The sequence below is a fragment of the Lissotriton vulgaris genome, chromosome 1_1, assembly GCF_964263255.1.
Source record: "Lissotriton vulgaris chromosome 1_1, aLisVul1.2, whole genome shotgun sequence".
In the NCBI taxonomy this organism is placed as follows: Eukaryota; Metazoa; Chordata; class Amphibia; order Caudata; family Salamandridae; genus Lissotriton; species Lissotriton vulgaris.
Genome location: NC_141685.1, coordinates 885,231,921 through 885,252,604, shown reverse-complemented (window position 1 = coordinate 885,252,604; position 20,684 = coordinate 885,231,921). Strand labels below are relative to the sequence as shown.

The window sequence follows — 20,684 nt, the reverse complement described above, 5'->3', positions numbered from 1 at the left end:
TGTTTAGCAATGGGAATTGGGAGAGTTCGGAGATGACAGATGGCTGGTCAATTGTATGGCTGGTTTCCCCGCTGCCGGATAACGAACGTAGATAGTCATAAACCGCCTGGACTTTTTGCTGGAAGAATTGGGCTGAGTTCTCTACAAAGTCCTGATCCGGCGTAAATATAGCATCCCTGGGGCTTTTGGCTAGATAAGCTACCGTCTTGAACAGTTCTTTTGGGGAGTTTGAGGATTCAAGAATTTTCTTTGAGTAGAAGGTCGCCATAGCTTGTTCAATCTTAAGCTTGTATTCTTGTAGGACAGCTGTGTATTCCTTTCTGGTATGAGGACTATAGTCAGCCCGCCATAATCTTTCATAGCGCCAGCATTTTTGCTTAATCATTTTGACCTCCGGGGTGTACCATTGTGCGGTGGCTGAGCGAATCCTATCAGTCAAGAATCCCTGTATGCATGTACACCAAGACAGAATCGTACTGCATACCCGCCCTTATTTTTTTTTTTTTTGCTGCAGGTACACGCCATTTAATGTCACCCAGTTTAAAGAATTGCTTTGCTTTTGCCTGTAGCTGCAATCGCTAGCGGAAAAAGCATTACACTTTAGATGACAGGTTGCTGTGCTCTGTGCTGACCGCACTCACTACGTTAGGAAAGCCAAACCGCCGTCTGTTGATTTCACACAGCCGCATCTTGGCAACCCCACCTCGATGACAGGACTAGCAACGTGCATTTTTTGATGCATTAAGTGATGCCAAAGCCAACTGCACACCCCATGACCTACCCAGAGCACATTCCACTCACAAGAAAAGAGCCACAGTGGTGTTCTTTGATAATATGCCACTAGCAGCCATTTGTAAGACTGCTACATGGACGTTTATCCACACATTTACTAAGTATTACTGTGTGGACATTGACACGCAAGAAGAAGTGTGGGTATGACGGCCTATTTAAATCATTCTTCATAACGTTTTCTTCTACAGCTCGCAAGCCAATGCACTAGGGATTTGGGGACTGCTCTTTAGCCCTTGCGCAGCACGTGATCCGTAGCTGCACATGTTGCAAACAGAAAATTTTACTTGCCTAAAGCAATCAGTTTGAAACCTATAGTGCTGTAGATTCACATGCACCGTACCCATTTCCCCGGAGGCAATCCCAGATTTAAAACATTGTCATGATTTATATGTACTCTAATAATGGCATGTTTCCTCTCTAGTACACAGACATTATATGGCTTTGCTTTTCCACTTGTATGCCTACTGTTGGGGGCAAAACCGTTTGAGATGGAGCCGCTGCATTGGGGATAGAGGAGAGAGAGATTCTGCAAATCTCACAAACTTAAACTCCTTGGATCAAGAATAACTTGTAATATTCTGAGCCCAACACTAGATGGCAGGAGTGTGCATGCAGGTGAATCTACAGCACTACAGGCTACAAACAAATTGTTACTGTTACGTTTTGGAGTGATTTCCTGGCAGAACATAAGGCTGAGCAGTTACAACCTACAAAAGAACATAGCATATGGATAGAAAAAGGACACAACAGTCAGGAACTTAACCAGGCAATTTGAGTATCATTACACAGAGAGGCCTGCTGTTAAGGACACAGCAGCCTGAATAGTAGAGGGAGAATATGCCATTTATGAATGAAAGCATAGAAACTCGCATAATCCAGCCAGCTGAGAATTTATACGAACGTACAGTTGTTGGAGTCAAGTGATGTTCAGGCAAAAACCTACAGAGATTGTCAAAGCTTAACTTCAGCATTAAGATTTGACACTTATGGAATCCAAATGCTGGGATTTGGGTACTGTAGGGCCAACCAAAGTCACTTGATAGCGAACATTAGCCTTAACAGTGGCAATGCACCAAGCCAAATTTTGGAACTAGATTCTAAGAGCTGCATTTACAGCTTGCTAGGAAAGAAGCAGTAGCTAGCAAACGCTGAAGAGGTAAATACTGGCATTTTGAAAATTGCAGCTTTGTTTTCTGTTTCCAAATGGCACAGTAAGTAGCAAATTCAGTTGACGCCCCAGTCCAGACCTAACAAACACCTACACTCTTTTCTGGCTAAGGCAATTGGGCATGAAAGGCAGCCAACACCAGAACTATTGGCTTTGCACATTTTTAATAATGTCAAGGGAGTCCCAGCTGGTTACGGAAAATTCTTCCTTTATTTTTTACCCTAGCCTTTACCATTAGTTCCCTTGGCTTGACTACAGAAAAAGGTGCTTTAGGTGATTAAAACCAGATATAAGGAAAGATTAATAAATATTAAATATGAAAACAAACCGATAGAGAAGGGTCCTAGGGAATATTTCTAGACCTGGCATGGACACATCCCCCAATAATCAACGTAGTCTACACAGTGTCCACAGGTCTATCTACAACAAATCAACCTTAATAAGACATAGACCAGCGATTTAAGTGTGTGAATGCCCCAGAAGTACACCTAAATAAAATCAATGAACCATTTCACCTAGGAATCCAGGTGAAATGGTTCATTGGTTTTATTTTACTTCACATTTACTTGTTTTATTGCAGTAGCAATCATTGCTTAAGGTCCTGACGAAGGCAGAGGACAATAGTGTCCTAATTTTCTGCTGAAACATGTTGACCACATAAACCATACTGGCAGATATTTGTTACAACTGCCATTTCTTTGCACTGTTCTTAATCTTGGGCAACTAGGCGATAATAATAAACTCCTGTTTCTCTAATTTACCCAATTTTAACTCACTGATTACTTCACATATTTTCACACGCTGCAATTTTTTCATTTCTTACCTATCATTTGACACCTTCACTTAACATCTTTAAAGTGATCCCGTGGTTCATAATTAGATGCAGGAGGTGTCCATCTAGTCCTAGTAAACCTCTTTTATGATTCACGATGAGAAGGTTGTAAGGAAGCCCAGATGATGACCAGGGCGGTATCGGATAGTGACTGATGGGTATCCTCATCCATTAGGTGTACTTCTGGGGAATTCACACACTTAAATTGTTGGTCTATGTCTTATTAAGGTTGATTTGTTGTAGGTAGACCCGTAAATATTAAATAACCTGAAATACACTGAGATGATACACTAAATGAAGTTCATGACACTGATACTTACTCCAGTATTAGAGCTTTCATAGATTCACATGCCTGAATCATTCCCTGGGGAATTATTCAGGCATGTGAATCTATGAAAGCTTCCAATACTGGAGAACTACAGTTACTGGTAAGTAACTTGTTTTCTTGCTAGCCAATCGGGCTCGCCTGAGTAAAACACACATTAGTACTAAGGAGGGGTTTGGCGGGCGGAGAGTATGGCCTTCATCCTAAAAAGATCCACTCCTAATACTTAGAGTAGATATGCCCTCAACTTGGAACCATAGGACTTTGCAAAATTTGACATACCGACTTATTCACGGCACCTGCTATGGCATGGTCATCTGCATCAGTAAGAGTTTAAATAATCAGGCTATAGCCTTGTAGCAGGCTGCTGAGGGCTATACCCATTCTTAAAAGCCCTGAACCCATGCAATAAGCCATACCAGTAGAGCGAGGACCTAACTGCAATTTCAGTATGGTTCTAACTCACCACTTAAGCCCACCATTTATCCACAAGTCCAAATGCTATGGCAAAGCGTTGTCATTAAATGTGTCCTTCCTTTTTGGAATTACTTAGAAAATATGGGGAAGTACACACTTTGCCTGTGAAATGTAATGTCCAACAGTTTAATTTGAGTCCTATACTTCAAACACTCCCAACAAAAAAAGGATATTTTTTTTATTAAGCCAACAGTTGGACATCTAGTGGTCTATTTTCTTACCGAAAAGGTCTTTCACTAATACAGAAAATAAAATATAACATTTAAATGTAATTTGGGCATTACCGTTTTACCTGAATCTGAAATCTGCGCCATGGTTTGAGAAGCTCAGTGTTTTGCTTTTCTAGTTGTTTTTGGTATCATTTTGGAATTTATTTCACACACTGTGTGATTCTGGTCTCGTGGGAGACATAATTTCACAGCTCGTTCTCATCTACCCATGGATACTTCTGATGACACAAAGTGTGGCACTTGATGTCCATATCCGAAAATGAGCGAGAACCGCAAAGAAAAAAATAAAACACCCTAAAGCATCAGTTCTGAACCTTTTGGCTCTGTGGACCCCCACTGAATCACTATTGGGAAGCAGAGGACCCCCCCCACCTAAGCAATTTCCATGATTTGAACCTCAGAACAATACAAAGAGAGAAGTGTGCCTCACTGGTTAGAACGGCAGACTCTGAAGCAGAGATCAGGCCTGGGACCAGGGTTCAAGTCCCGACGCGGCAGGGTCTTGAGCTCAATGTCCGCGGACTCCATAATTCTCGCCTCGGCGCCTACTCTAATCATGGGTCCCACGCTGCAACTCTGGGCAATAGCTTGCTTAATCTCCACAACGGCCCTACAACACTGGGATGCCTGGCTTCACCTTGGGGGTTCCTAGGAGGGGCATCTCACAAGGCGAGCCAGGAAGGGTTCCACAGCGTTATACAGCGCCGGGACGCCCCGTTGGGGCAGCTGTGCGCTTTACAAAATACACTACATTTACATACACCATTTTTTAACAATTCTAAATCAAACAAATACATGTAGAAAGGGACCTCTTTTGGTATGATTCCCAACCCCCTCTTTTTCTAACGGAGTCTCCTGGTTTTTTCTTTATTCTGTAGTGCCCTGGGCCCTGCTGTACAGCCCCCAATGCATGTGCACTGATCCTCAAACTATGCATATTATTGGCAAATACCCTAGTGCCTCATTTAAATTACTTATAAATACATGGTACAAGAGGTACTCAAGGCTTGTAAGTTAAATGTCACTAGTTAACTGCAGCACTTAATTGTGCCACCACTGCAGTGTTCTAAGTAATCCGGGAACGCGAAAGTCGTCTGGGACCTTGGTTGAGCTTTTGTCTGAACACACACTGGTCCCTAGGCTGGTAATATCAAAGTTAAGTTACACAAATTGTTAATTTTATTTGTGAAAACTACATAAAAAACATCAGTAACAGTGCAGCACATCTGTAGTGAAAAACATGCTCAGCGGTCTTGCACACTTACTGCATATTAAATAACAGGAACAACACAGCCCGTTTCTTATATAGACAATCTAGATAGGGTCAGTGATAGTGGTTGACGTTTCCATTCCCTAAAGGGATATAGGGATCATAAGCATGACTCTTAATTGAGCCCGAGAATGGACTTAAAGAGAGAAACACATAAAACATACATAGCTAGTATGGAGATACAGTACAAATATATTGTGAGGTACAGACTATAGAGTTACTCACAGGATGAGAATCAAGATAGACTCCTGAGATTTAAAAAAAATGAGCAGCAACACCAAAAATGTATGATAAATATGAGAGCCAGCAGATGAATTGTGCCCAGAAATGGACCAATTAAAGAGGAATCATTAATTACCTCAAAAGGGAAGTCCTAGTTGGAAATGACATATTTGGAAAAAGAGGGCAGTAGCCGAGTTAATCAGAGCCGAATCTTCCAGCACATCAAATAACCATGTTACGTGGCCTCAAATAGCAAGAAAAGGAGACCTAGGGGTGTGCCCCTTTCCAAATCTGCAAAAGAGATTTTTAATTTGCTGCTGGTAATTTTAAAAGAACATGGCTGTTTAAGCCATACCTTGGCTTTGGACTGTTATGTGCCCTCAAACATGTCACCCCGAGTGGGATGGGTATGCTCAGACGTGAGTCCCATGCTCTCCACACCACTGGAGTCAAGCTATCCTGGCTGAAGACGGCTGATAGCCAGAAACCTGTCCTAGGATGCTTGATTCCGATCCAGGAAAGACATGGCTTGGCAGTTCGGGCTGGACTGTTCCCATGAGGCACAGGGTCAAGTCTGATTTGCATATGGCCTCTGAACTGGGGGGGTGTGGAGTGCAAAAAACGATGGATTTAGGCCCAGATCTCTGTACTGGGGTGAATGTATGACATTGTTCTGCATTCTGTCCATCAATTGTTGGTTTTGCATTTGTCACCCGAGTGGGATAGGTAATGCTCAGACGTGAGTCCCATGCTCTCCACACCACTGGAGTCAAGCTATCCTGGCTGAAGACGGCTGATAGCCAGAAACCGGTCCTAGGATGCTTGATTCTGGTCCAGGAAAGATATGGCTTGGCAGTTCGGGCTGGACTGTTCCCATGAGGCACAGGGTCAAGGCCTATTTGCATATGGCCATGTCTGAACTGGGGTGGTGTGGAGTGCAGAAAACGATGGATTTAGGCCCAGATCTCTGTACTGGGGTGAATGTATGACAATGTTCTGCATTCTGTCCATCAATTGTTGGTTTTGCTCAAATATAGTCAGCAACTGGTTATGCAGCAATTCAACTGGGACAAACCGGGCAGGAGAAGAATGCACACCGTGTCTGTTGAGCCAAGGTTTCACAGGCAAACCTCATGGGCCCACTCTGAAGTGGGGAGAATCTACAGCTCATGCAGCGATCAGACTAGCAAGCGGTGTCTTTGGGGCACGACGCTTATCATGGCCGTAAGGAACAGTGTAATGAAAAATGGGCTTGACAGGAGTTAGCCTGCTTGGATGAGCAGACCCTGTCACAGCCCCTGTAAAGTGAAAATAGAAAAGGGCCATATTCCCAATTCCACTACCGGTGGCCTCTATCTTTGAAGGTTGTCTGGATGACTAAGCATGTAAAAGTATGAGGGAGAGACCCACTGGTGTGAGAGAAGTCAATTACAGATACTAGACTATTGAATATAGTTAAAACAAGGAAATAAGGAAAACATGTATATTTAAAGGCTTGAACAGGGGAACACATATGAATAAGTAAGAGAGGGCTCATAAGGTAAGTCAGGGGAACATAAACCCTTATCTGAGGAGACAGAAATAGGCGTCATATGTTAGGACATCATATGAAAGGCGCATATTATCACATTGATACAAGTGTTAAAGACCATGGAATCATACAAATGAAACCGTGTTTCTTTAGAGTTTGAAAGTCCAGAAGTCTATGGCAAGTTTCATCATAATATTGCATGGGTGTCTACCATGCAATGGTATTCAAATCAGGTTTGTCCATTCCTCTTGGCTTTTCAGGCCGGTCCTCGTAGTGTCCAGTTTGAGGATCCACTTAAATTCCTCTCTGTTAAGCAGCTGTCCTATGTTTCCACTTCTCCAGCATCCTTGGAACACTCATTAATTGTCATCTTTTGTCATCCTCTGTATGACCTTGGACAATGAAGTGTCCCACTAGGGGGCAGTGCTGATCTTGCGTATCGGACTACAGTGTTGACATATGCAAATCTAAACTTTTTGTATGTTTTTGCCTATGTATAAGCTTGTCAAAAGGGCAGATTATGGTATAGATCACATCAGAGGTATTTCAATCTGAAAAGCTTTGCAAGGGTATCCTGACATCTGTATCTGTGTGTGGACATATCTTGGATTCTATACAGAACAAAAACATACTGCAGTTGGCACATTTAAAGTGATAGGTAGTTCCAGAGAAACATCCCATGTTGCTAATACACTCCAATGCTTTTAGTGACCAAAGCACATAAGGGAGATAAGGTGTTCAAACCCACCAGTCTCTCTGATTTACACTCCCTTTGGTGCGCTGTAAGACAGGTGTCCATAGTACAATACAAAAAAATAGCATGCTCGCTTGAGTGGGCATCTGACTAGGCGTTTAAGGTACCCTTTGGCCATAACTTTCTTGAACCGATTCCTGCATCCCTTAAAAAATCAAACTAAAGATGGCAATTATGTTGGATCCCTAAGAACCGACTGTATGGCAAGGAATCCATCAATGACGGAGGATGCAACGTAAAATATTAAAGCAGGGTATTCCTTTCTGTTGTTTTGGGGTTAAGTGGTGTGTACAGAGTAGTGTTTTCTACTTTGACAGTAACATCCAGGAAGGAGATCTCATTTGTATCACTGTTCATCGGGAACGTCAGTCCATTACAGTTTGGTTAACCAATTTATAGAACAGGGTCAGGGTCTCAAGGGTACGTTGTCCAAATTATGAAAACTTCATCAATGTATCTTTTCTATATTATAATATGGTTTGAAAATGAGTGGGATTTGAACAAGGATGGTAGAGGATTCTAGGCTGCCCATATATATAATGGCAAAAAGTGAGGAGAAAACTTCATGTGCCTTGTGTTTGCATAAAAAATTAATTATAAAATATATAAACATTTTTTTTTTGTTAAAGCTAGAGGTTGCAGGTCAGTTATGGAAGTGGTGGGGACCTGATATTGTCTTGATCTGATGTTGTCAATGTCACAAATAAACCTGATTCCAACTAGTTGTGGTATATTTGTATTTAAAGACTCCATGTCCATTGTAACTAGTAGGCAGTTAGTTTGTGAACAGGGCATAACTTCAATCAGATTAATAAAATGCATATTATCCCAAATATAACATGACATGTGGGGTAAATGGTTTAGTGAAAACATTTACGTTCTGGCCTATGGGTTCCAGTATTGACCCTCATCGAGTCACTTCCTGGGAGAGTGGTTACGTTTTTATGAACCTTAGGTAGTGTATAAATGACTGGGGATAAATGAATGATGATTCTTAATATTCAGGAAGAGAAATTCATTTTTGATGAGGAACCCCTTTTTCCTTGGCCGCTGTAGCCTATCTGAAATTTTCTCCTGGACATCAACTTTGGGGTCTAGTGTAATGTTCCTTTTTTTAATAGCTGGCAGTGAATCTCTGATTTATAGCTATCCTTGTCTGTCAGCTCTATGCTACCCCACTCCCAGCTGGCTTGATTATTAATGATGTATTTTCTTTGAGTGCAAGTAGAGTCCTGCACTCTTGTAATGAAATGTTATATGGTGTATATATGCTTTTTTGTTGCAAGTTACGAATATCTTTTAGGACCAGTTCCTCAAAAGTCACTAAGTTTGGGTGACATTGGGAGAGGGTAAAAATGTTGATGGAAGTCAGAGACGGATGTATGATGGAACCACGCATGCAATTACCATGAACGCTTTTAATACACGTCAGTATAACGCATGCGTCATTACCACGCATGCATTTACAAGGAACTTTTTTACAATGCATATCCTCCTCCCACGCATGTTTTTACCACAATCGTTTTGTTGTAAAGGCATATTGCTAGGGTAAAAAACTGGATGCAGCAGATATAAGGCGGTGGCTAAAAGTAGTGTTTCTGGGAATGCAGACTGCTGGGAGACAGAAAGGTACTTACTTGATCAGTTTCTTCTGGTGGAGTCTAGTCTCCTGCGGAGCCTGCACTTTTTGTTTAAGGAATTACATCTCAGCGGGGGGTGCTGAGAGTTCTATGCGCCTCCGGCGCTTTGTCTGAGGCGCTACTGCTGCACTGGTTTGGTAGTGACACTTCGTCCCAGGGGTTCCTTTGCACCGTCCCGCACTACCAAACAATTACGATTACCCTGAAGTAACTGAGTGAAACAGGTAGGAAATCTTAGGAAGGAGCTCTTCTTACTGCGTTTCCACGGATTCGCCAGCTTGATGCATATGTGTTCAATGCTGTGTAAATTAAACTCGTATTTGCTATTACCTGAACTTGACTTTAACACGCATATCCCTTTATCGTTCATGCCTTTAGAACATGCTAAAGCCATACGCATTGTAATAGCTTCGTGGTAACGGTCACGCGTGGTTATAACCGCATTGTATGCTGTTTCCCCTCAGAGACCAGTTGCAGCATTGCAGACTCAGTTCCTCAAAAAAAAGTGGAGTCTTAGTTTTCTGAAGATTCGGTTCAAGTCTGTAAGTTGAGAAAATGAACTTCTACTGTTGGGACGATCGATCGTCTAAGCAAGGAAATGAAGATAGAAGACAGTACATGGGAAGATAGATTAAAAATAGGAATGAGTTGGGAATAAGTCATTTCTGTGGAGGACCCCATTGGTAATACTTATGTTGTTGCTGTCTCTCCCCTGGAGTATGGCTGCGCCATTTCTGCTTTCTCCATTCCCTCTTCACATCCACATCCTTTGGGATTGATCTCTTCCTGAAAAAATAGTCATGTCCTTTCTGGTTTAGAGACCCATTGGTGCCTTCTCCAGGGTTTGAATTATCACTCGATTCCTCCGAAGTCCCAGAGAAAGATACAAATTTGTTCTGCTTACTGTTCCAACCCTAGGGTTTGGTATGGCCCGTGGTTGAGTAAGTCTTGTAGGTATAATAGTATTGATCAGGGGAAAACGTGACTCTACCCTACCACTGCAACCTAGTGGTGCAGCTTTAAACCTGCCTACTCGACATGACAAAACAATCCCTTTTGCTAGATCAAAGCCTTCCTTTTTAGTATTAATAGGCGACCCCTAGGAAAGGCCTTGGTAGCCCACCAGGCAGCATGCTTGATATTAAAAAGAAGAGTATGTTCCTTTTATGATCAACTTTCCCTAACAGTGAAAACATAAATTTGCTGTTTTCAGTATAGCTAGGCCGGTGGTCCTTTTGGCTAACATTTAGTTTCAGTAGCAATCGCGCTAAGTGTTAACTTCCATTTGGGACCGCCATGAATACTAAGCAAAGGATTTGATGTAAGTTTCAATAGATGGTGACTTTAGAAAGTAAATGCTTTGTTTGCTTAGCTCTCGGGTAGCGTTTCCTGACTATCTGCAGTCATCCGGCACGACATGCTGTCCCTGCTCGGAAGTGTGAACAGGGTAGGGAACAAAGAGAATTGCTGTAGGGAGGTTGTGTGACCTCCTCCAGGAGGATGACTACTGGGTGAGGGCCACAGATGGCCCAGCTTCAGAGAGGCTACCGCCTCAGTGAAGCAAATTGCCATTGCACCTTCGCTTGCCCACTCCTTTAGACAGACTGGTATCTCCTTCAGAGGGGGAAAACCCGTTGCCGAACCGGGTTTCCAGAAGAAGTGGCTAGTTACGCTGGGTACATCCCAGTGGTGTGCTTACAGTGGAATACAGCTTATATTTGGATCGAGAAGGGTATTCAGGGTTTCTTTGGTGGCCAAACCCCCCATAAGTGATGTAAAGTGGGAAGAGTTGTATCGTGGAACCTATTACCCCATTGGCTGATGAGTCCTCCTTGCCCACAAACGTAAATATGGCATAAAAGTGGTGCTCCAGGCCCACAGTCCTCGGATCAATACTGGGCTGGAAAGAATACATAATAAGGACTGCCCTGTGGCTCCCTGGACCTTGCAAAGAGAGGCTGCACCAAACACTGGACTGCACCTGCTAAACCCGAGGGACTCTAGGGGAAGACTGTGACTGCTGTGCCCACTTGTGGAAAAGAGCTCCACTTGTGGCAGGGTGGAAGAAGTGATTCCAAGAGCTCGTTGGCCAGCCCCCTATTAAGCTTCAAGACCAGCAAAAGCTAAAGAACTCTGCACTCCGTGAGAGCCCAGTTGCCTAGGAACGCCTGTCTGGTGCTGGACGCCGAAGTGCCTACTGGGCGACCGAGCTCTAACCTTTCTGAGGTGTCCCCAATTTTATGGAACCCGTAGCCCAAGTCGAAGTGGATCCTGGCCCCCCAAAAGATAAAGAATTTCTTACCTATAAGCAACTACTAAACCTACTGTAACCGACCACTTCTTGGCTGGACTGCTTCAAAAGAGAAAAAGACACTGAGGACCTTAGAATTGCTGTAAGTGTCAGGTAACTTTCCTCCTGGACATGAATAGTCCCTGTGACTGGTCTCCAGCCCATTGTGTCCTGTCCAAGAAAGGAGAAGTAGCCGCACTAGCTAGTTGGCTAATAACTGCTCAATCAATTACAACAATTTATTACAGAATTTAGTTACCTTTGAAAAATCATATCTCTGTTTTTTCTGGATAGGTTTGTGCCACTTAGGTGTCTATTTTAAGATAAAAATACACCTAATACAGATTGTTATTATGTTGTAATTCTTACTTTTTGACTGGACCCACAGCTACCCAGTATTGAGCTAAGGCTTTTATTGAATAAATCTAGCTGGACCTGATAAAGAGTGTGACATTATTACATGATGGATCTCACAACCCCACCACATAATAATCTGCTTACCTAAATACACAAATTCTAAGAATATCTAATTAACAGATAATATGCAAAAATCAAAACTTTAATGAAAATTTTGAAGCTTTATAAAATTAACTTTTACTTCTACAGGGCAAACCGATATTCTAGACCCTAGCATATCACTTTGCCTTATTTTGCTCCTAATGCTTCTTGTAAGCGCACACGAGTGCTTCAAATGGGGTCACCAATCATCCATACTATTTTCTATGTGCTGTACCTGTGCTCCTCCCACAAACCAAGATAAGGATACCAACGTTTTTTTTAAAAGACCTTCATTGTACCTCTAATAGAACACACAGCTTCCAGCCTACAACCCCCTGGGCCGGCTGCGATTTAGTCATTAACATTCTGTAATATTAGGATAACACAGCCTTTGTGCCGATATCCCATAATTTACAGTATGAGTAGAAATCTATATAGGTCTGTGTTTTCTTTTGTGTTTTTTTTTAAGAACAAACTTGTTGAAATTGCATCAGACAGAATAAACGACATGAGCAACCATGTACCAACTTAACTTTTAGCACCCCTCGCCCCGATTTCAAATTTGAGTGTTTTTTAAAATGTTCTGTTTTGCTCTGTTATGTGTGTATATAGTCTGTTAATCTGCTAATACTTAAATTCAGTCGCAAAGCCCCGGAGTAGGCATTGCAGACCCCCAGTAGCCAGAGACCTGAGGTTAAGAACCGTTCCTGAAGCAATCATTATATAAAGACATGGATCTTATATGGTCGAAATCCTCAAGAAAACTTAAGTAAACATTTTTCACTTCTCCTAGCCTCGTTCATTTTTCTTCAGCATAATCTTCACTGTTCATTGCAAAGTATCTGTGACTGGCGCTCACAGGTAACCCTTGTGTATACCACCAAAAATATAATTTTAGATACCGGTGTTCATTAACGCTTCCAAACCAGACTGCAGAAGATTTCAAGATGGTGATCACGTACTGATGTGCTGTTGAACTTGGTTAACGTCATCATGAGTAACACGGACATATTCTGTGGCCCGCACCCAAAGTAAAACTTTATTTTACATAGAACATTTCCATGCCCAACCCTTAGATGGTGAATCAGTGCGTATCAGGCAAGCCTAGAGTTTGTTCATGCAGCAAAACTATTGGTACAAGAAACACTTGTTTCTTTCTGCAAAATCAACAAGGCCATGCACCAAGACTGGTTTTACAGTACGGATTATTACATCTATACAACGTTATTATAAATGTTCTAGTAAACAAAAGCACATATTTCAAAGGGCACACACTTCGCACGGGTGCGGTTGTGTGAGCATAGGGACAATGAGAAAGGGTGTAAGGTAAGCACTGTTGAAAAATGCTCAAAACTAGTGAAATCTCAGACCATCCACTTTGGTAAGACTGCTGCTTGCTATTTGATGCACATCATGTGATCTGTTTTCAATTCCAGCTGCAAATGGTTCCTTATATGTTACATCAGTTTTAGAGCTTGAATTTATAAGCTTTGTGTGTGAAATAAACCTGTTTCGTGATGTTTTACAGGTCATAAGTTAAATTAATGAAGTTTACATCTAAAAAACTCAGTTTAAGAACTGTGCTGATGGTGCTGGTCCACCCACACTACCTCAGCCTTCTACCTTGGCTCATTTGGTGGAGACTGTGCTGTACAAAAAAAGTCGACTTACCTGGTGCCAGACTGTGTTCACCACGAAACTGTTTCTTTAAGTTGAAAGCACATTTGCAGAAAACAAACTGCCTCAATATAGATTGACTTTCAATAAAGGCAGGGGATTTAGATTTGGTGTCTTCCAGGACCCACTGATTAGTACAACCACAAAGTTAAGGTACTGGAATCCACCACCTTAATGGTACTAAGCAGTTGGTACCTGCAATTTCTGAACCTCTCTTTCTTGAACCCTCTGTATGTTTCATTTCTGCTACTTAATTGTTTATGCCAGTGTATTGTACGTCCTCCCACGTTTGTAAATAAAACTCACTTTGGAAAAAAAAGACATGGTGGCATAATCTTTGATGTTTTTTTTTTAATTATATTGTGTTCCCCTCTTTGTACACACCAGTGGGCCTCTACTATGAATATCACCTCAGAAAATGTTTGTTTTATAAAACCTAATAGTTATTGCTTTTGTGTAAAGTCCCAGAACCTCGTGGTCTTGTAATTACTCTGATTTGTGCAGAATAGGGGTTGTGGAAGGTAGTTAGATGTGACCAGGAAAATGAGATTTGTGAAGTATATATCTGTTTCTAATGTAACACTATGTTTTTCTCAGGCCAAGAAAAAGAGTTAAAGTGGAGGCACCTCTGGGATCAATTGAAAACTCTGCCCTTACCCCCCTTCTCAGCCATGCCCACTTTGTGGGCCTGCCCCGATACCAGCATTCATCGCATCGCATCACATCCGCGACTGACGACATCACATGCAGAACCAGCGACACTGTGGTGCAAGATTGGCGTCAACTACCGTAACTTCACAGACAAACATACATTGTTGGAGACCTGTCAATCACAAGTCTAGCTCTAGCCCCGCAAAGCTTGCAATGCGAGGTGCAAAACATGCATTTGGACTGGCAACTTTGAATGGCAAGACCAGCAAGTTAGCAAATTTAGCAGGACTGCCAGCGTGCATATGCGCCGAACTGTAAGATGCAGCATGTGCAAACAGCGACACAGTCCTTAAACATCCTTGACCTCGCAAGTAGTTAACAACTTTCTCACAGAAAGCGACTGACATCCCATGGAATTTACCTAGGTGCACAGGACTGGTTGTTTCCGTGGGGCCTCCTCTTCATAATCACAAAGCGGGAAGAATGGGTGGTGTAATGGGGATGGCGAGCGGGTTTGTCAAAGGGCAAATGAAAAGACACAAAAAATATATATATATATTTTTTAGTTTGGCAAGACATTTTGTTTCAGTGGAACGGTGCACTGTCTTGGGCTTATTTTTCTTTTCTTTCTAAGAAAAAATATATAATTTCACGCGAAATTATATTTTAAATGGACATACTAAAGGTTGCTGAAAATATGACTGCTCCCAGGGACTGGATATGTTGCTGTTCCTGTGATGTGGAGACCAGGGGGCAGCCAGGAAGATGATAAGCTTTTGGTAACAGATCGCTGGAGGCTGTTTCTTGAAAGAGATTAAATCTCATGTTTTTAATCAAATCTCCTGCTTTGATTCATCTCTGACCACTTTTATGTATATATGCAAATGTGTGCATATATATTCTTCTCATAAGTGATCATTATGTTTTTTAGTGCTCACATGCTATTTGACAGCCTTTGGCACGCATTTTATTCGGGTGTCCTTTACAGGAGCTGGCAAATGGTGTGTGAACAATGTCCTGGCACTTAAACAATTTCAGCTGGATTGTGTGGGCCTACCTAGCAGTCAGTCAATACTGTATTTTTGTGTTTTTTCCCCAAAGGTGGCTTGGTGCACCTCCTGCTCTTGTCGCCTCTCCGCTGAAACAGTTGACCTTTATTGTTGCAAAATGTAGCCCCTTTCTGAACCACGCAGGTGGTGAGGTCGCTGCTACAGTGACTTGACTTCCTTTCTTGCAGTTGCTGGGTTATTACTAGCATGACAGTTGATTTGTGTGTGGCAGCCAGACACAAAGTCTGGTTGCAGGTGACAAAATCCTGCATCAGAACCCACCTATCATCTCTTCAAAAAGAGCTTATCTCCCAATAGGTTTTATGGGGAGTCTTACTTCTGTCATGTGGCAGCTCCACAATTACCCTGTCATACCAGTTGTGGGGACCAACATTGGAGATGTTTTCTATCATGAATGTAAAAGGGCATCTCTTAATTTGCCCAATGTCCTCACCCGCCCGTCTTTTTAATTTATGATAGCATGGAAAATGATGAACAAACCTGACGTTTTGTAGACCGTGTTTTATTTAAAAAATCAAAAAGCTATAAAAAGGTTTTGAATGTGTTTTTAAACAAAATAATTCTTACAATTGAAGTCCTGAGGGAATGGGTGAAAGTGGAGGGATGGAGGAGGTACTCTGGTGACAGTGCGCCGTTCTTAAGTGTTAAACACATCGGCTATTGAAAGAAAATGTACAAAATCAAATAGGTGAGGGTGTTTTCACATAAATACAAAAACAGGAGAATCCAATTTTCTAAAAAAAATAAAGATATAAATAAAAAAAGTTAATAAAGTTCCTTTTAACCTTCTCTGTTATTCTGATGTCTACATTTGCGTTGGCCATTTTGAATTGTTTTGGCTGATTCATTGTTAAAAACCAGCTTCGGTGGGATAGTGATAAGGAGAGCGAGACCTCTCTCCTCAGGGCAGGCGGAAAAAAAACAGTGTAATTTTGTATTTTTATTTTACATCCAGACAAAGAAGACACTGCTAGATAGGGCGCCCACACAATCCTCGTCTGACTACACTTTAACAGGAAAGCAGCCTGAAAGGAAGGAATCTTAAAAAGGCTCAAAACATGCAAAGCAGAGACATTGGGCTTGATTTATGAAACTAATGGTTTGTGTATGAACAAGATAATTACACAATTAAACAGAAACACTTAAAATAAGAAAAGCACAAAAGAGTGGATTTATAGGTGTGTTTGTTACCCAGTGAAGTTTCTGGGATTTTTTACCCAGTCTATGGAATTCGAGATGGACCCAAAGCTCCATGCCATGGTAAACAGTCATGTCAAACCACCATCTGCCTTCGGTTGTCCTTGAATCCAAGACTTCATAGAAGTAACAAAACAGCGAGTCAGGTACAACTTGCTCTTCAAAAAAGTTATCTTTTTACTCCCTTAGAAAGGTACATTCTGATAGTCCCTTCTAACCGCAGATTCCTCACCTTGTAAATTTTCCCAGCTGTCAGCTTTGGTCCGGCTACTTTTTTTCCAGATGGTGTTATGCAGCTTCACATCAGACCCGTCTCGCCCCTGATGTGACGTTGGGCCCCGATATATGCTTTGCTTCCATTTGCAGACGTCCGTTCCTTTTTTCCATTTCTTCAACACTTATTCAGAGCTTCTTGAATCCTGTCAATCTGACAGAATTTTCCCCCTCATATTTCTTGTGTACAGACCTGTCTCCCCTAATACTACAGGGTTTAAGCTGTGTAGAGATTTTCATTAATAAATGACACCTATCTGTGGTGTCTTGGATCCAGACAGGACTCCGCGTTGTGCGAGTGCTGCACGAAAATGAATTGCAAGGCCAGCCGAGCTCTGCAAAAAAAGTGAAAACGCAGAAATGTTTGCTAAATGTGTATGTTCTACCAGCCTTGCCTTCAGGTCTGTCAACACATCTTGCCTCCTGGCCAGATATTCACTGGTGTTATGGGACAGAGGGGCAGACATCTTGTCAGCTGTCCCAGAAAACATCTGGCCCAACGTACAACGCCTAATCACAGATGTCTAGAACACACCAACGTATTCTTTCTGTTCAGGCTTGTACATGACCGACTGCCCAGCTACGGCTGTCAGGACTAGTGTGGTGCTTCGATGCCACTCCTGGATTCGCTCCACAGGCTTGTCATCAGACACCCAACAGTCCCTCATTGTCATGCTCTTCGAAGGCTCAAAGCTGTTCTGTGGAAAAGTGCACTCAACCCTGGAAAGATTTAAAAAGAGCAAAGCCACTGCTCGCTCTAAAGGCCTAGCTCCACCTTTTCGACAGACCACAGTGTCCAAGCTCGAGGGGCAATTATCAATGTCCTAACCAACCCTGGGCCATCTCCCGCAGCGGCTGCAAAACCACTTTAGACCTCCCTCAGTAGCCCATGATCTTGCAGGAGGACGTGTCACCTTTTACCTCTGTTGGCAGGAGAGCATCACATCCGACGAATGAGTGCTCCAGACCGCTGAACATGGTTATTACCTACCCTTCCAGTCACACCCACTGGATATGCCTCTCCGACTACAACAACTCCCAGAGGACCACTTGTCCATACTCCACAGGTGCTGGGGTCAGAAATCGGAACTGACTGTTATTCCTGTTATTTCCAGGTGCTGAAAAAGGATGGAGGTCTTCGCCATAAACCCGAAATGTGTTCTCTGAAATTCTTCCTCCTTAAAGACAAGTTCAAAATGCTCAAACTGGCCAAAGTGGATCCAAGAGACTGGATGGGAGAGTGAACTTTTCAGCATGCCTATTTCCATATCCCTGTCCTACAGTCCCACAATTGCTACATGCTGTGTGAGGTGGACCATGAGCACTTTCAGTTCACGGTGCCCCCTTTGATATTAGCAGTACACATTGAGTGTTCATAGAGGTGATGATGGTGGTTGCAGCCCATCTGTGGAGGTTGTGAACACCACTCTTCTCGCTGCTTGACCGCAGTTCGACAAGCAGCAGACTTCTCTGCCTACTCTACCCAGAGTTAAAGGTTGTGATGAATGCATTGTTTCTGGATTGGGGAAGCCATTTGGGAGAGGTAAAGATCAGAGGGCTATGGTTTCCAGCAGATGCTCTCCTCCACATCTTGCTGGAGTTACAAGCGATTTGCTTGGCACTGAAAGCATTCCTCCCTACCAGGGGGAGCAAGTACAGGATCGCACTGACAACACAACCACCATTTGATATTGCAACAAACAGGGAGGCATGGGGTCATGGGTCCTTTGCCAGGAGGCTGCATTTCTCTGGAACTGGTTGAACGTTCAGGGCATATCCCTGATCACCCAGCATCTGTCTGGATCTTTCAACTTCAGGGTGGGCAAACTCATCCAAAGTTGCCTAGTGGATCACCAATGGCAGTGACATGCCTTAATGGCACAGGGTATCTTCTAGCACTGGGAGCAACTCTAACTCTATTTATTCACCACAGCAGAGAGTGTTCAATGTCAAAGGTTTTGTGCCTTGAAGTTCCCAAGTCAGTTCTCCCTCTTAGATAGCTTCCACCTGCATAGGGGATCCGGACTCCTATGTGCCTTTGCGCCCCTACCTCTACTCCAGAGTGCTGAGAAAGATCAAGAAAGTCTAGGCACAAGTCATCCTAATGGCTCCTGACTGGGTGATGAATATGTGGGAACCAGAACTTCTGGCCATGAACATATGTCCTCTGATCTGGCTGCCCCTTTGGTAGTATCTTCTGTCGCAGCAGCAAGGCCAGGTCCTCCACCCAACGTGTAAAATCGATATCTCCATGTTTGGATATTGAGCATCGGCAATTGATGGATTAAGTCACCGGTTGTGATGCAGTTTTCGAAGGAGCAGATCCACATGTTTCTGCCTGCACCATTTATGATGCTGCAGTGGGGTCTTAATTAGATCCTTACGCACCTAATGTTCACTCTCTTTGATCCCATGAACATCTGTCCCCTTTTTCTACTCACTATCAAAATGGCATTTCTTATCACTATAACATCTGTAAAGTGAGTCGGCGAACTGCAGGTGCTGTCTGTGATGCAGCCATGCACCTCATAGTTCCCAGGTAAGTGGGTCTTCCACACAAAAGCGGCATTCCACGTCGGACAATAGGTCACCTTACCAACCTTCTGTGCACTGCCCCTTACCTCCAAGCAGAAAGAACGACTCTACTGTCTGGACCCCAAGAGGGCACTGACCGCCTACATGAACATGACTTGAAATTATCGACAGGATGTCCAACATTTCGACTGTTCCTCTGGGTAGAAAAATGGAAAAGTCAGTGGAAAGGAGAACCCTCTACCAATTCATTGTTATGCATCGAGATCTGCTATAGCCTACCTAAAAAGCAACCCCAAAAAGGAGTGCACCCAGTTCTGAACGTTTGCGAGCCATCTACGTGTGCGTCCCTCCACATGTTCTTGAAGCACTAGTGCCTGGACCTCTAGGTCTGCCAGGATGGCCGGTTCTCTTTTTCTGCCCTACAGGATTTTCTGGTCTGACCATATCACAGAACCCTCCGCCTTGGAGATAGTGCTTTGGTATCTCTTCACACTGCTGTTAGAAGTTTCTATCAGAAGGCAAGTTACTTACCTTTGGTAACGCCTTTTCTGGTAGACTCTGTATCGTAGGAGATTCCTCACTGTCCCTCGCATTCTGTGGATGATCTCATTGAGCCCATTAATAATATCCCAAATTTAGAAGGCTGTACAGTGCAATATTCTGATTCCAATTACAAAAGATAACGTGAACGGAGATCAGAAAGAAACTGACATCCGTGCACAGATGTGGCGTATATATGAGGGTCCCAATATCAATTTGAGGCTAGTTGGAGCCGATGTGGAGCATCACTACGTCACCTGATGACTTATGAGGGAATTGCTAGGAGAAAGTTTCTAGATTAAGTGTGACGCCTAAAGGAAATTTACAAGGTGAGGAATTTGCAATTGGGTACAGTCTCAAGTAGGTTGTTCTTCTAGGCGCCCACAGTACAATGCTTTATTTCCCAAGAATGCTGGCTAAAATAAGCTAAGGCCAATTATTTAACCCCTTCCAAGCTGATGACCGAACGGTTCCGTCATCAGCATCGGTTGAGCTGTGCTGATGACGGAACCGTTCCGTCATGACTCCGCCCGCGCAAGGCGGAGTCAGCACAGGCGGAAAATACGCCCCGCACGCAAGGGGTTAAAGATTTTCATGGTCACTGTGATTGGCCCATGGTACGAACAGAAGCAGCAAATTAAATTTGAATTTCCCATTACACTGATTGCCTGCGTAAGTTGAGCAATGTGAACTCTAGATCTTCGATCCCTAG

At 43.0% G+C, this 20,684-nt stretch overlaps 1 protein-coding gene across 4 annotated transcripts in view; it reads left to right on the top strand.

Moving 5' to 3' along the window:
- Positions 1 to 16,216, top strand: part of TCF20 (transcription factor 20) — a 230,747-nt gene extending 214,531 nt beyond the window's left edge. For all 4 annotated transcript variants that reach the window (XM_086958741.1, XM_086958737.1, XM_086958733.1 and 1 more), the window contains one exon: positions 14,304 to 16,216. In XM_086958741.1, coding sequence (XP_086814867.1) covers positions 14,304 to 14,321 — 18 coding nt within the window. In that variant the 3' untranslated portion in view covers positions 14,322 to 16,216. The remainder of the gene's footprint in view (positions 1 to 14,303) is intronic.
- The last annotated feature ends 4,468 nt before the right edge of the window (positions 16,217 to 20,684 follow it).